This window comes from Penaeus monodon, chromosome 18 (genome assembly GCF_015228065.2).
Source record: "Penaeus monodon isolate SGIC_2016 chromosome 18, NSTDA_Pmon_1, whole genome shotgun sequence".
NCBI classification, from domain to species: Eukaryota; Metazoa; Arthropoda; class Malacostraca; order Decapoda; family Penaeidae; genus Penaeus; species Penaeus monodon.
The window spans coordinates 18,851,071-18,868,576 of NC_051403.1; the positions used below are offsets into that span (position 1 = coordinate 18,851,071).

Sequence of the window (17,506 nt, forward strand, 5' to 3'; positions counted from 1 at the left end):
AATAATATTAATGATAATAGTAATGATAATAATAATAATAACACGACAATTATGATAACAACAACCAAACAATAGTAACAATTATAATGATTATAATAGTAATGTTAACGATAATGATGATAATAACAATAATAATATTGATAATAATAACAATGATAATAATAATAAATAACAATAAAGATAATAATAACACTAGAGATAATAAAGATGACAATAAATGTAACAGGCCGAAGGCTGATGGAGAAAGGTTAGAGATAATTCTTTGAAAGGTTATTATAGCACTTTCCAGATTAAACTCCCAGTATGAACCATCATTAATATGAACTTTGGTATTCTATCTATCTGTCAATCTCTAACTCATTTCATATATATATATATATATATATATATATATATATATATATATATATTGATATATATATATATATATGTATATATATATATATATATATATATATATATATATATATATATATATATATATGTGTGTGTGTGTATGTGTGTGTGTGTGTGTGTGTGTGTGTGTGTGTGTGTGTGTGTGTGTGTGTGTGTGTGTGTGTATGTTGTATAGGCTTTTTATACGGTCTAGTAACAGGGAATTATGAGAAAAAGGAAAGAAGTCAGATGTTACAAGACATCAGTTAGTAGAAATGCGGTTTCGATTTTTATGCTGCTTCTGGATGGAACATAGATACTGCAGATATTCCTTCACCACGAGGGGATAACAATGATAAAATAACTGACTGATAAAATGGCTGATAAAATAAGTTTAATAAGTCGCCCGCTTCGAAACTTCGAATTCGTAGTGTCACACGTTTTAAAGTAAAAGACATTTCAAGAAATCAAAGAAATGGCATTAAAAGATAAGGAATACATTGGCGACCAACTATACAAACTAACTTCAACTATTATCATGGCATAATGCGCGTTATCAAAAAGTCTTGGCTCAACCACACGAGACCGCGAACACCCTCTATATTTCAGGCTCGCTAGTTTCTCCAGGCGGCAGCAGGACAGGGAGAGTCAAGTTAGCGAGGTCCTTCTCCGAGAAAAATATCCTAAGACCCAGGTTCTCCAGCGACTCCCAACACCAGCGCTGGACGGGCAAGACGACCTGGGTGAAGGAGGCCTGCTTTCGCCACAGCTGGAATTGCGCGGAGCTGTTCTTGTAGATGGACAAGGGGTCCATAGAAGGTAGCTTGGACTGGAGGATCTTCTCTTGGTCTTTGGTCACCGGCAGGCCGAGGAAATCCATGAGTTCCTGAAGAGCGGCGAAGGGAGTCTGGCAGAACTTGTCGTACAGGATGAAGTGGAACCTGGTGGAAGGAAGGAGAGGAGTGGGATTAAGACACACATCATCGATGTCAACTCATCTCTCATAAGTACGTTTTTAAAAAAAGGCTTGCTTATCATGTTCAGAGCGTGATGAAATAAATTTGAGGAAAGCTGCATTCAACATCACGAGTACAAAATGCCCCGAAGAAGAAACATACTACATAATAAGAAATAAACCAGAGAGACAAAGTAACAGCAGTACCTTCCAAGTCGATATCAACATGTATTAAATAAATTATGATTCCACTGAACATCCACCAAGAGTATCGTATACATTGTATACCTTGTAGGGTAATCCTGCTGCAGGAAGTATGCTTCTAGCAGGTCATCCTCCAACAGGGAACAGACGGTCTTCACGTCCTTGCAGGTCGGGGTGGTACACCAGGCGATTCTCGCTCGTGAACTGAGCGGGGATTGAATGGTTAGGTCTTCAGGTGTTCGTTGGTTGTTACTGAGCCCTTCATCGTAAAAAAAATCAAGTGCGTGTGCGTATGTTTTATTTATTTTGCAGTTTCTGTTACGCGCATTCTCTCTCTCTCTCTCTCTCTCTCTCTCTCTCTATCTATCTATCTATCTATCTATCTATCTATCTCTCTCCTTCTTCTTCTGCTTCTTACCTTTCCCTCTCTCTCTTCCTCCTTCCCCCTTCTCTCCCTTTCTCTTCCTCCCTCTCCCCTTCTCTCTCTCTTTTCCTCCCTCCATCCCTCCCTCCCTCTCATACTCTACCAACCCCCTTTCTATCGAGGGAGAGAGAAAAAAATAGAAGAGAGAGAGAGAGAGAGAGAGAGAGAGAGAGAGAGAGAGAGAGAGAGAGAGAGAGAGAGAGAGAGAGAGAGAGAGAGAGAGAGAGCGAGAGAGCGAGAGAGAGAGAAGAAAACCAACACAAGCATGGAGGAACGAACCTGAGAACCGCCCGAGGATCACGAACCATGTAGATAATTTTGACATCGACGTCCTCCATCTCCAGCAGAGGTCGCGCCCACTGAAGTCCCAAGCGAAGCACCTGTGGCAGAGGTCGTGAAAGTAACCATTTTGGAAATGCTTCCTTTTTCTTCATTTTCTCTTGCATTGGTTATCTTGTTTGTTTGGTCGTTTTCTTATGGGTGATCCGGATTGAAGTGATGATGCATTGTTTCGTGGGATTATGGTGGAAAAAAAATATATTACTGAGAATTGTAAAAAGTATCAGTAGCAATAACATCGACCACAACAATAACAGCATAAACTAGAGCAAGATAAATGATGATCCTAATTCATTCTTCATATCAACCGTACAAAAGTGCTGTTGATATCCACGATAACCTCTTCAAGAAGCACAAGGGAAAACCGTCTGAAATGGTCAGTCACAATGCTAACAGTAACAAGTAAAAGGATTCCATAGATCTTCGACTTTGAGACAAAGGAGAGTCAAAAGAACGATAAAACGACTTCCTACTACTAACAACGAAGAATAGGCCGACATCACCGGACCAAGTTGATTTTGCAACGCGGAGGAGAATCGACCAACCGTAACAATAACAGAGCTGATAAGAATACGGAATATCATCCTGTAGAACCAAGAAACTACCAAACGTAGTAATAACAGAACTAGCAATAACAACAACGAAGATTATATTATGTAAACAATAGAATTGAGAAAAGTAGTCATACCAACAAAAATCATTCCTTAAAACCAAAAATTTTAAACACAGAGGGGAAACGACCGAACGAGGAAATAACTTCGTAACGCAAAACGACAAAGATTATTTCACAGAACAAATACTTGATAACGGAAAGTAAAACCGACCAAACATGGCTGGGATTAACAACGAAAACCACTCTGTAGAGAGAGGGAGAGAGAAAAAAAAAACTTCAAAAACACAATAAAAAAAGAAAAATACTACGAACCCTCATCACAACAACTACTATTTCCTTCCCTCACCTTTGCCACGTGCAGACTAGACCTTCGACACACCTCGGCCGTCTGGTTCGCGTCTTTGCAATAGCCGCTCGTCTTGCAAGCTTCGCGCAGGAGGGGGTTCGATCGCAGAATCTCCTCGATTTTGCCAAAGTCGAATCGGCAGCGCAAAATGTGCTTCACCTCCTCGACGGCCATGCGAGTCTCTTCCACGTCCTCGTTGAGAACGTGGACGCCGTATTCATAGAGGGGCTCATAACTGTGATGATTAGTCAAGGCTCGTAACTATGATGCTCTGGCTGTTTCAAGTCTATTAGAGGAAGTTAAGCAACACATGTGCGAATTCCTTCTCTACACTTCTTCTACACACACACACACGCACGCACACAGACACACACACACACACACACACACACACACACACACACACACACACACACACACACACACACACACACACACACACACACACACACACACACACACATACATAATGAATATATATGTATATATATACATATGTATGAGTGTATATATATATATATATATATATATATATATATATATATATATATATATATATATATATATAGAGAGAGAGAGAGAGAGAGAGAGAGAGAGAGAGAGAGAGAGATACATACATTCAGATAGATAGATAGATGATTGATATATTCATTTATCCATTTATTCATTTGCTTATCCATATGCACACGCTCATATTTACCTATAGAAGATCCCTCTGCCGGCCTTCTTCAGCAGCTCCCCCATGAACGTGGAACCGCTGCGCCATCTCGAGAAGAGAACCACGGCCTTCCTCCGAGGACCTGCTGCACGAGGGTCATTGCTGAGGTTCCTAAACGACCCATCGGCGAGGTCTCGTTCTTTCCCACTAGTGCCGTCGATGGACAATAGGTTCAGAAGGACGACGTTTACGAGAACCATGAGTAACAGGAGAAAACAGAGTTTCCTCAATCTCCATGGCAGATTACAAATCTTAGATATCCTTTTTGGAAACATCTGTGAAAAAAGAGAGATTACGGGGAAGAAGGAGAAGGAGAATTATTAGAAATAAACTTTATAAAACTGATTTTGAGTAAAACTGATTTTTGGTTGCATATAATCATTTTCGTAACGAGAACGAATAGTCACCTCTCACCAAGTGTTTGCAGCTCTGATTAAAATAGAGTACCCGTCAAAAAAGCATAAAATAGTTAGGACCGAGGGAAGGGCCACAACGCAGTACTAACTTTATAAAAATTGCCTAACAGCATGGCGAGCGTTTTCTTTTTCTTTTTTATCGTTACACCTATTCATTTAATCGTAGGCTTTATGTATTCCATGGTATTTTATAGAAAAGGGCATCGTCGGAAAGGCCAGAAGAGTGCCATTGGCAGGACTAAAGACTCAGCACTGGAAGGACTGAAGGGTGCCACTGGAGGGACTGAAGGGTGCCACTGGAAGGACTGAAGGGGCACTATTGGTATGGCCGAAGGGGCATCACTAGAAGTGCCGGGGCACCTTTGAAAGGGAGTGACTAAAGGGTCGTAGGAGTGCAATCGGAGGAGCCACGGAAATTTCCATTATCATGTTGTGTTCAGGGCATCAGCCTCCCTTAATCATGTAAATCATGTAATATGACGGGAATGTTACGATCTCACATAAACATATCTAACAAATTAGTATAGAGATATTTAAAACCTACATTAATAAATAAAGGTGAAGAGAGTTTCGTAGCTTCATTCACGACACGACATTTTCCCGGAACTGCTATTGCAACCATTCATGGACAACTTGAAACAGTCTGTAGTAAAAACAAGGAATCCGTAGATAAGTTAAGTAACATAGCTTATACATCGCGATGATAGAGGACACACGAACATTTCAGTATACTTACCTCATTTAACTTGGTTGTCACTGCTGACACGTTTCATATTATTTTTAGCTGATAAATGTTATATCTACCCGTGAATAGCCTGTTCACCAGTACGTATCAATGAAATATAGTAATTGATATCAACTTTAGAATTACAGACGAGAATATGTAACTCATTAAATAAAAACAAATAACATACAACTATATTAACCTTCGAACCACCAATTATATTCACTGAATCTTTCACACGTACGACCTCATTCAATATGCATGGAATTAAAGCTTGTTTATCTCACCAAATATTATCAGATAAGTACAATTGAATGGCCATTATTCTTGCATGCAGGTTGATATGCTCTTGTTTGCACTGTAATCTCAGCTATAACAGTTTTATCAGCGATACGTTATCAGCGGTGAAAGGAAGTAATGAAAAGTTTTAGAAGACTGAAATAAAAGCTTCAAAAATCAGTTGATTAGTCATAATAGGGTATCATAAGCAAAATGTAGTGAACACTTGGAAATTATACAGTTGGGAAAAAATAGAATTCGAATTACAATAAAGTATATATAAATAAACCAACGGAAGAGGCAAAGAAGTTATATGTAACTTAAAAGAAGGAAATATTTAAATCTTTGGTCCCACTCTATATTTAGGGAAATTAGACATTCTAATACGAAATGACTGATTACTAATATTAGGAAAAGTATATTTCCATAAAGCTATAGGTGAACCTAATAGAGTTAACAAGATTCTGTACAAAAACAAAACAAAAGTTACAAAGGATTTTATTATCTAAAGACCAACCATTATATTCCTGAAATTTGCCAGCAACAAATTCGCGAGAAGAAAAGAATGAGTTTATGAACAGAGATTAATTTTCACGGATATCTTATTATATCACAACAACAAGGAGCTATTTCAGATTGTTATATATACATATATATATATATATATATATATATATATATATATATATATATATATATATATATATATATATATACATACATATATATATATATATATATATATATATATATATATATATATATATATATTGTTTTTTTCCTAGGTCAGTACCGCGTAATAACATTGCGTTTCTTCCTGATATGTACAAAAGAAAAGCCCTTTTTGTGTGACCACGTGGACGCATATGTCGTAGTTCAAGGGGAGTGGCTTTCGTATCTATCCGAAGGCAGGCAGTGACATGTGCGTGGTCAGTGTGAGGTGACGTAAGAATAAGATGAAAAGATTAAATTCAGTTATTTGGGAAGCAAATGCCTTTAAAGCAGTTATAGAGCAGCGCATACATGCACACACACACACACACACACACACACACACACACACACACACACACACACACACACACACACACACACACATACACACACACACACACACACACACACACACGCACGCACACACACGCACACACACACGCATATAAATGTACAGACATACATATATATACATATATATATATATATATATATATATATATATATATATATATATATATATATATATTATATATATGTATATACACACATATACATATATATATGAAGGAACTTCACCTCGATTGCCTACCTAGCCACTGGGTGGCCAAGCCAGCCTAAGTCAGTGCTGGTCCCAAGCCCGGATAAATAGAGAGAATGATTACATAAAAGGTACCACCGGCACTCTCCGTGGAAAGGAACTGGGGACCCTAACACGTACTCACTCCAAGAGCATCACAACATGAAAACTACAATTAAGTATCATGCTGTGACCACGGCGGCTCAAACATGAACCTACCGTTAAAAAAAAAGTATGTATGTATGAATGTATATATACACATGCATAGATTCATACATATATATAAATATATATAATATTTATATATGATACATATTTTTTATACATATACATATATTATGTATGTATGTATATATATATACACGCATACATACATTATATATAATATGTATATATAATATATATATATATATATATATATATATATATATAAAGAGAGAGAGAGAGAGAGAGAGAGAGAGAGAGAGAGAGAGAGAGAGAGAGAGAGATGTATATATTTCTGTGTATATATATAGGTACGTATATATGTATATATACGTACGTTCATATGTATATGCAGGGCCAATATATATATATATATATATATATATATATATATATATATATATATATATATAAAGGAAATTAACCTATGGATACATACACAGTAAAGAGGGACCTCAAAAGGGGAGGAGGAAATCAGAGATGATATAAACCTAATACGTTACAAAAAAAAAAAAAAATAAAAAAAAAATAAAAAAAAATAAATAAAGGCAAGAACATGCGCACGCACCTATCAAAAAAAAATGCACCTTACATAGAAAAATAAGCAGACAAACAAATTTAAACACACCAAAGAAAAAAAAAATCTACAACTACACAAACCAACAAAAGTAGAAACAAAAACAAAATTACACAAACGACTCAAAATACACCAAAAATTAATAAAAGACAAAACCAAAGATCAACAACTACACAAACCAACAAGAATAGCCACAACAACAACAACAAAAAACTAAGAGATAAAATTTTATACCTCACATAGAAACAAAACAAAAAAATTATACAAACGAATCAAAACACACACACAAAAAAACATTACCAGTTACACAAACCAACAAAAACAGTGAAAACAAAAAACCAAGAGATAAAATTTTATACTCCGCGTGTAAACAAACCGAGCAAGGTCTTCTGTTCTATCATGGCAGAAGAGAGGGACGAGCCAAAGGAAATGTTCAGACAGACAGCGAGAAAGTACCTTTTGTGGTGTGCCAATGAGCATATTGAGTTCAGAATACCTGTGAGTTGAAGCTAAGAAGCAGATGATTTTTGTTGTTGTTGTTGTAAATATGTTAAGGATTTATAGTGTTGTAATGAGATGTTTATTAATTTAATTTTAATTTTATTTTATTTATTTTTTTCTAAATTCTGATTATCATGTATCCAAGAGTAGGGAGGACATGAGGTATAACAGGAAATTCTCATGTAAATCCTAGTAATGGTATTTCTTATTTGCGAAGAAGAAATCCGCACGTGTGATAAGTACCGCGAACCCGGAGGCGCTCATTCAAAAGATTACCATCACTTATATTTAAGAAAATGGTATGGGTCCAGTTCCATCCAGCCTTCTTTTATATAGAAAATAATATATGCAAACGATAGAGCAAATAAATCTAAGAAACTTATCTTCTATGTAATTCCGTCGCAAGAAAATAGGATAATTAGATCTCCCTGGTGATGTTTTGTAATGTAAGGAGCTAGTCCGTGTTTTATGTGGACATATATACTTGCAGGCTTGCAGTTGGGACTGTAGTGATCTGATACTGTGCCACTGTTGGATTGGCCATTAGATTATAGGCCATAGGCCATCCCTTACAGATCATAAAATTTTTCAAGTGGACTTGAATGTAGCAATGTCTTATATTGAAAACTTCTGTAGGTGTCCTCCATAAGACCACAACTATTTCTTGAGTTATTCCTATTCTTGACAGGTATTGCTCTCTGTTATGGAGGCAACTATATTGCTGCTAAATTTCAAATTGTAGAAATTTCTGTTTGATATAAACTCAACAAGATGAAAGTCTTATTATAGGTTTTCATGGTATTAAATGCCTTTTTTCATTATGGAATATGTCATATAAGACAAATGTTTTAGAATTCATAAGTCCTTCAAGTAGCTGTACAGGGTTATGTATGTCATTTACTCTATAGATAGCAATAGCAGTTTTAAGTACCCTCTACAACCCTATATCATGTTAGCCAGGTTCAGGTTGCTATCTTTCTCAGTCACTCTCAACAGATACAGTTGTGGGAATGTGCAGTACATTTCTCTGAGATCAGATTGGACTGTATTTGTGTGTGTGTGTGTGTGTGTGTGTGTGTGTGTGTGTGTGTGTGTGTGTGTGTGTGTGTGTGTGTGTGTGTGTGTGTGTGTGTGTGTGTGTGTGTGTGTGTGTGTTTTTTTTCTCTCTCTGTCTTCATAATATGGCCCTTTTAAAACATTAAAGTTAACCATAACTTGAGATCATTACTCTAAAGGAGGTAGAGTATAAAACCAAGGTAACTTGTTGGGTGGGAGGGTAGGCTCATACCTTTACTGTTATCCATGTTGTCAGTTGATTGTACTCCTTACATCGTACATCCTTATCCTCGTCCTCATCCTCATCCTCTTCATGTTCATGTTCATATTCATGTTAATGTTCATCTTTATTTTCATCTCCATCATCCTCCACCTCATTTTCACATCATCCTTGTGTTCATCTCCATCTTCATCCTCATCCTTGTCTTCATCATCTTCATTTTCACTTTCATCTTTACACATTATTGTATACTGCAATACAGCTCTTATTTTTTTCCTGTACAAACTACATGTATAAATAAGTTTTGTTCTTTCTTTCAGGAACTAAAGTCCATAGCAAATATGTTCAAAATTCCAATAAAATGGGTTGAAAGGCCAAAGGAAGATGTAAGTAACTTTTGATGTTAGTTTATTTCTTAAAGATTGAAATATGTTATTGTTTGCTAAAACCAACTGAAAAATATTGAGATTCCTGTAGCCCAACTTTTTTTGTTCCTCTGTATCCCTTAGGCATTTTTATAGATTCCTGTGTACCCCTAAAAGTTAAGGAAAAAGGAAATTGATATTTTCATATTATTTTATCATGAAATCTGTGTCTAGATTGCATAAGAATCTTAATGGTAATAACATCAGTCAACTAAGCTTGGGTAATTTATAAAATATTTTGATCCATCACATACATGTGGGAAGTTTCATAAGTGAAAAACAAGTAGTAGTCGTCCTACTCTTCATATATATATCAAGTAAAATCTTTGTTTACTAAAACAAGGAAGAGGAGTAGGAGGAGTAGGAGTAGGAAGAATAGGAGGAGTAGAAACAATAAGAGTAGGAAGAATAGGAGGAGTAGGAAGAATAGGAAGAGTAGGAAGAGAAGGAGTAGGAAAAATAGGAAGAGTAGGAAGAGAAAGAAGAGTAGGAGTATTGTACTGTAGTGGTTATTTTCTCAGAACTAATGTACCCCCTGAAAAGTCTAAATGTACCATTTTCATCTCCCATCTCTGATGTTACTTTTCTTTGTTTTTATATCTTTCAGCCTTATGTTATTGTTGAAATGGGTTGTGAAAAGGAAGCAAGGAAACTCATGTCTCGAAGCATGCTGGTGAGATCGTGCTATGAAATATGGTAAGCTAATTTGTATATTTTTGTAAAAGGAATATGTAAGGAATAAAAGTGAAAAAGAATTTAAGGGCATGAAATAAAGACTTCGGGATGTTTTTCATATAGCAAAATTAAACAGACAGAGGAAAATGAAGAGTACTAAGTACTAAGGTGTCTTATTTCCTCATGCGATTTTTCTATCTGCTAGGGGCCAGGGTGAGACAGAGGAGGAGCTCCATGCCAGTGTAAAGAGTGTTCCGCTCGAGTTCATCCAGCCACACATCACCCGAGACAAGACGTTCAAAGTCAGGGTAGAGACCTTCAATAAGACACTCAAGAATGCAGAGAAGCTCAAGAAAATAGAGGTGAGTCATGCTTCATCACTCACTCTTTTATTCCTTTACTGAGAACATTGTCACATATTCATTGAAAAAGGCTGTATTGTTTAGTTATGTCATTAGTCATGCTGTTTATGTTGCTATTATATGTGTGTGTGTTTGTGTTCTAGGTCACATGTGCATATGTACATGTATGGGAGCATGTTTATATATTATATATATATATATATTATATATATATATATATATATATATATATATATTATATATATATATATATATATATATATATATATATATATATATGGTGTTATTATTTAGCTTTTTTTTTTCTGTCCACTAATAATGCTTAGGTTTTTATCTTATTTAGTCTTTCAGTTACTTGCCCTTTGAGGGGAATGTGAATTTGAGAAATGCAGACACTTGCCTACACCTGATTGAGTACTATGGTCTACACCCAAATATTGTACCAGAAAAGCCCTATAAAGTGAGTAGAAGCTTTTGTATTTGGTCTCTTGGGTCATGCTAAAATATAAACATGAAATGATTATCAACATCTAATATGGTTCAATTCCTGTAGCATGAATTTTAGTTTTAGATGAAAATACCTAGCTTCATTCATTTAAGAATACACTTTTATCTTTGGTGTACTTACTGTTCCAGGTTATGCAAAAAGACTGATTTAAAAAAAAAAATTGATATTCATTTACATGTAATATAGGTGACCTCATATGCTGTGGTGATTCTTTATTATTATACTGTTATCTATTTTTTTTTAAGTCATTATGAATTTATCTCATTTGTTTTTTACCCATCAACCTCATATATTATCATTCTTTAACTCTATTTTTTCTCTTTTTTTTTTCAACCTAGATCTTCTTTGGAAGGTGGATCACAGATGGGCAGAGAGAATTGATAGACAAGTTTTCCCTTAAGAAGCGGACCTATATTGGAAGCACGTCTATGGATCCGCAGCTCTCCTTCATCATGGCAAATTTTGCACAAGTCCAGGCAGGGGAGGTGGTGGTGGATCCATTTGTGGGCACAGGTGAGATTGGGTTTTCTATATGATTTCATTGTAATAGTTTTATTCAGTAATTCTGGGCTGTGATTTTTTTTAATACTTATTTTAAACTTACTTGTTGCGGGAATTTTCTTATTATTTATTGATTATTTTTACCAGAATGGCCATATTTCCTTATATAACTGCTGTTTGAGTTATGGACCCATGGTCCTGTCCTTACATCTACTTCTCTTACCTGATTAGATGTCTTACTTTTTCAGGTTCTGTGTTAGTTGCGGCTGCACATCGAGGGGCATACGTTTGGGGTTGGGACATAGACTACCTCACATTACATGCAAGAACAAAACCCACTCGACATAGTCAGGTATGTGATGGTATTGCAGTAGTAAAAGTACCTACAGTTTTTCTTTGTTTGAGGATTCTGCTAAATTACCGTGAAGATTCTGAACAGAAGTTGTTTGCAGAAACAACGTGCTGCTGAAGAATCAATCCGAAGCAATTTGAAACAGTATGGATTAGAGAACCAGTATATGGATGTTGTTGTCATGGATAATGCAAGGCCGTTTTGGAGAGGAGCCCCTTATGTTGATGCAATCATAACAGACCGTAAGTCATCAAGTTTTCTTGTCTTAACTCAATGCTGCTGGGCATGGCATGTACATACATGCCATGCTTACTGTGAGTTTACTTTATTAATTGTTTTTATACATAGATGGCTACACTTGTACTATGTCACCTGTGAGTCAATTACGAGTACTGCTTGTCTCGCCCGTTTATCCTTTTCCTTGGTTTACTAAAATATTTTACATTATCTTGTATTGCTGTTACCAGTGTTTATAACATTGTGGTAATTATAATGTCTATAATAAAAATAACACCATTGATATTCATAGCATTAGTAAAAAAAGTTTTTCCTGCCAATTCAAGGAAAGGTGAAATCAAGTAAGGTCACAAGGTCTACTAATTGACTCCTTTGTGGCTAAGCACTAGCAGAGCCATCTATGTGCAGAGACATTTCACAAAAAAATTAAAAATGAGCACAGCATTTTCCTGGCGGCATTGGGTTAATGGGTGTTATTATTATTGTAGACAGGAAAAATTACAAATCACAAAAAAAAGTATATGTATATTCCTAAAAGATACTGTAGTTTACATATTTGCTTTTCATATAATAAAGACATAAAAGAAGGAAAAAAAAAGCATAGATTCCATCTTCATAATCACACTAAACAGATATAGATTATAGTTGTCCTTCAATAATTCCCAGCACCCTATGGGATCCGAGAGTCAACTGAACGAGTTGGGACATTCAAGAATCTGAAGGTAAATGAGGAAGGGGTCAAGCAGCAGGTCCCAGCAGCACAGCACTTCCCCTCCAAGATTTCGTATAGCCTCTCAGACGTATTCCGCGATCTCATCAATTTTGCCGCATCCCACATGGTGATAGGAGGCAGGCTTGTCTTCTGGCTGCCTGTGTTTAGGTATGTTACAGTGATATAGGGTTTTGGAAGACAATGAATTTAGGAGATGAGTAAACAAATTATGGTTTAAACACTTGGAATAGTGATAAATAACAATTTAAGTAGTTCACTAGTTGTACTAACTGAATATTTATCTTCATAGAGAAGATTACCATGAGGGATTGGTTCCTAGTCACCCATGTATGGAACTTGTATCTAACTGCGAGCAAGTCCTCACTGTACATTCCAGCAGAAGGCTTATCACCTTACGCAAGACGAGACATCCAGAGGTTTGTCTACCCACACTGTAATGTTCTCTTGAACCTTAATGAGAGAAATCCTGTACTCATTTGCACTCTATTTCTATTTCAGTAATAAGATTTTTTAAATGTAATAATCATAATCAGTTTGTATTTTATCCATTTTTGTTGTTACAATCATGAAAATGTAGATTTAAAAGTAAGAAGTGATTGGGAAGAATGAAATAAAAAGTACATAGACTTACTTCTTTATTCACACACATGTATAGACAAACACATGTATAAACATCTACATGTATACCCACACCTATATACATCCCCAACAAAAACTAATGATCATGTATACATCAATACTCATTAAGTATTTCTGCTTATGTATATGTATGAGCACACATACATCCTGAAATGGGGCAACCAGGTCAAGCAATCCTGCATGATTGAGATGAAAAAGAATGCAAGAGTCGTGATATGAGGCCCTGGGTGAAGACACTTGAGAGAGGCGTGAGAGAGATGTGAAGAGTGAATGACGAGGAATCTGGTTTGATCAGTAAAGTCAGCAAGATGGGATGCTGCAGCCCACGTGTACCACCAACCCTTGTGACAGCATTGTTCATGGGTTGGCTAACCTGCTAATTGTCAAGTCTTTAATTGTTGTGAGACCTGATTGCACATGTCAGTGTCTGCTTGTATGTTTTCTCCCCTTTGTAGTTTTCTTTTTCTCCTTTATGTAAATCATACATATAATATGGCCTACAAATCATTCCTTCCCCTAACTGTATATGTAAAGATATATAAGGATATTCATAACAAATAACTCTGTTACCTACTAGTAATTAGTGGGAATCATGATCTCTTCTTTCTTAATACTATATACAGACTGCCACCTTGTTGCTTCCTGGGCACAACATCCATTTTGCTGACTTCACTGATCAAATTAGATTCATGAAGCCCTCTTTCACTGCCTCCCATCTTCTTCACATACCTTTTTGTGTCTTCTCCTGGGGATTTATATCCTAACCCATGCATTCTCTTTCATCTTAATCATTCTGGGGATGTTTGATTTAACTGTCACATTTCAGTGCACATATATACAGATTTTTTTGTGTATATATGAATGTAATTTTATTTGTTATACAAATCACCTGTTACTTTAAGAACAAAAATCTAACAATATTCTTCTCTTTTAAGGAAGGGGAAACTGCCACAGCCACAGTGACAGACCTAACAGCGAAGTTCAGAGAGAAGTTCTTCCAGGCCTCACACATGACCAAAGAGGAAAGAGCCAACATGAAGTGCCTCTTCCCACGAGACAAGCGAGGACAAGGTCTTGGCTACAGACTCACAGAGACTCAAACCAAACACAGCAGTCCTCAGGATGGTACCTCAGGGAAAGCAGCCTCTAGTAGCACTGGTATGCCAGTCCCAGAAACCTCTCTTAGTGAGCAGAGAAACAACTGTGATGGAAGCTTACTGACAGATAACTCTGAGTGTCATAATGAGTTAGAGAAAGACAGAAGTAAAGAGAAGTGTAATGAAGCCAGTGAGCAATGCTCTTTAAGTCAGGAAGAACAAGAACGTAGAAGAGAGGACACAAGTGGCAGTGATGCTGTTCAAAGTACTGCATAAGTTGAGATAATGTTATCAGGGTTGTTTGAGAACCAAGTAGTGTTTGTAAATAGTTTAATTTTTTAGATTTTTAATGTGAAAAATGAAGTCCATTATTTTATATGAAACCGTTCTTTGATTACAGTTGGTAATCAGTTACAACACAATAAGTCTTCACTTAATACAAACTTTCATATTCCTGGAAAAAGGGTAGAGTTCAAGAACATACAGTACAAACCTTTTTTTTTTCCCCTCTACTTGATTTTGTCATTTTACTTTTCTCATTTCATAAGAAAAAATAGATATTAATGAGAAAGTGTATTTTTTTCTCCAGAGGCAACAAACTGCAGAGTTGGCTGTGCACCCATGACTTAGTTAAATGGAGTTGCAGAAATGTGTACCAATTTTTTTTTTTTTTTTTTTCCTGAATACAATCAGGCATAAATGGCCTGATTTTAAATTAGCTTCTGCATCAATACAAGTCCAATCATACAAAACTTAAGCCTTAAAAGACACAGTATGCCTTTTATCATTCAGGTGTGTGGGGCTTATTGGGCAAAATATGGTAAGTCATCCCTGATAAAGTAATGCTAAGCACCCCCCCCCCCCCCATCCCTTGCTTCTTTTCATGGGGGGAGGGGAGGGCTTAGGAAATGAGGACTGAGGCCCAATGTGGGGGATCACCCTGGACTTGGACCTCAGCCCGCGCCTCAACTGATTTTGTATGGTCTTTTCTTCCCCTCTTTTCCTTTTCTTTTTTTTTTTATCCCCTTGTCTTAATCATTAACTCATTTTTGTTACAATACTTTCATCATAATGCTCCCTATTCCCATAATTCCTACCCCTTCTAACAACTTTTACTTTATACTATACCCATAACTCCCCCTCTCTACCCTTTTCACTACCATACTACCCTCTAGTACTGTTCAACTGTAACTTTACACTAATTGTTAACTCATTCCTAACCCTTTTCACTACTATACTTTACCTAGCGCCATATGAACTTTGATGTCATGTAGCACTTCCTTATCTGGGGCTTTGCCCCTAAGCCTCACACTACCAATATATTTTGAAAACACTGCTAATAACTGATGTTGATGCGGCAGAAAATGTTCAGTAAATAATTAAAGGCCAAATTATCCATAATATCAAATAGGAATGAATCAAGTTAAAATATTTTTTTTTATTTTTTATTCAAAGCAAATGAAGCTCTTAACATATACTCTGGTAGAGCTACAAGCTTAGTCATGGACAGTCAGTTTATGCCAATTATGACTCTTTGACTAGGTGTGCATTTCTTAGGACTTCATTGATATCAAAATAGACTCTTTCATGTGCATAGATACCCAGAAAGGCAAGAACTTAGCATTTACTTTTGGAAAGACCAGATAGAATGTCGAGCACAGGACTTGGATTTTAACCCAATGTTGGCGAGTATTCACACTGTCTACCGTCATTTACTCTTGCGAAATTTGTTTGCACACAGATGGCTCCACAAGTGCTCAGCCACCAAGGAGCCAATTAGTAAGTCTATGTGTCCTCAGCTGATTTCTCCTTTCCTTGAGTTTTCAGCGGATTTTTTTTTTCTTAAAGCTATTAATGTGGATGTTGTTATTGTCACTGACATTATGATTATTATAGTGTTATTAACATTACTAATAACAGTAAAAAATAAAGAATCTTTCCAGAAATCAAGGACAAGGGTAAATAGGCGAGCTAGGTTGGACCAGTAACTGAATCCTTGGTGATTAAGCTCTTGCAGACACATCTATATATAAAGATAATCAGTAAACACAGTGGACATGGCATTATTCTTGGCAGCCCATCATGAGGAAAGCCACTGACTTTGCTTAGGGTTCTAAATTATTCAGTTAAAATATTTAGAAACTTACTCTGCATAGTTGTGATCAGTTTGTCCAGAAAAAACAAAAGACATTCCACATACAATATTTTTCTTTGTAATCAGGGAGTCAGAGTTTAGCAAAAATACACTGAGATGATGAGAAAGACGAATGTAATTTGTGGTTTTGGAGGAAGGAAATATATATTAAATGAAGACTTGCTGTACCAGTTGTCAAAGGAAGTATCATTATCACATTATGCATATTGCAATTTTTTTTTATTTCCATGTAACCAACTCAAGTTTTGCATTATACTGTCATGTTGATGCTGGCATTCCTCTTGACACTTAAATACTAGTTTGGCAGAAATATTATTTTAATATTTATGGTGAAATGGAAAAATAACCTTTCCCAGTCATTGCCCCTATTACTAGTTCACTTTTTTTTTTTTTTTAAGTAATCTATACCACATTTCAAATTTTATATCAAAATGCTCATCCATAGCTGCAGAAATGGCTATCACACTGTAAAAGTTGATATATGTTGAAGTTAATGCTATGAACTGTTTGATAGTTTGATTTTTTCCCCCTTCATTATTTATCAAATATCTTTACTAAGTAGAAGCAAAAAGTCATT

The 17,506-nt window shown here is 36.0% G+C and overlaps 2 protein-coding genes across 2 annotated transcripts; one reads left to right on the top strand and one right to left on the bottom strand.

The window, feature by feature from the left end:
- Positions 1-740: 740 nt before the first annotated feature.
- Positions 741-5,356, bottom strand: LOC119584310 (carbohydrate sulfotransferase 6-like). Its single transcript, XM_037932855.1, has 6 exons — positions 5,305-5,356; positions 3,957-4,249; positions 3,257-3,491; positions 2,238-2,338; positions 1,619-1,738; positions 741-1,316 (listed from the first exon to the last, which is right to left on the bottom strand). The coding sequence occupies exons 2-6, from the start codon at positions 4,247-4,249 to the stop codon at positions 974-976; spliced, it is 1,092 nt and encodes a 363-aa protein (XP_037788783.1). The 5' UTR covers positions 5,305-5,356; the 3' UTR covers positions 741-973.
- Positions 5,357-7,829: 2,473 nt separating this feature from the next.
- LOC119584311 (tRNA (guanine(10)-N2)-methyltransferase homolog) lies at positions 7,830-17,436 on the top strand. The gene is made up of 11 exons (XM_037932856.1): positions 7,830-7,966; positions 9,566-9,631; positions 10,278-10,366; positions 10,551-10,707; positions 11,051-11,167; positions 11,554-11,728; positions 11,965-12,068; positions 12,169-12,310; positions 12,972-13,185; positions 13,328-13,454; positions 14,613-17,436. The coding sequence occupies exons 1-11, from the start codon at positions 7,868-7,870 to the stop codon at positions 15,048-15,050; spliced, it is 1,728 nt and encodes a 575-aa protein (XP_037788784.1). The 5' UTR covers positions 7,830-7,867; the 3' UTR covers positions 15,051-17,436.
- Positions 17,437-17,506: the final 70 nt, after the last annotated feature.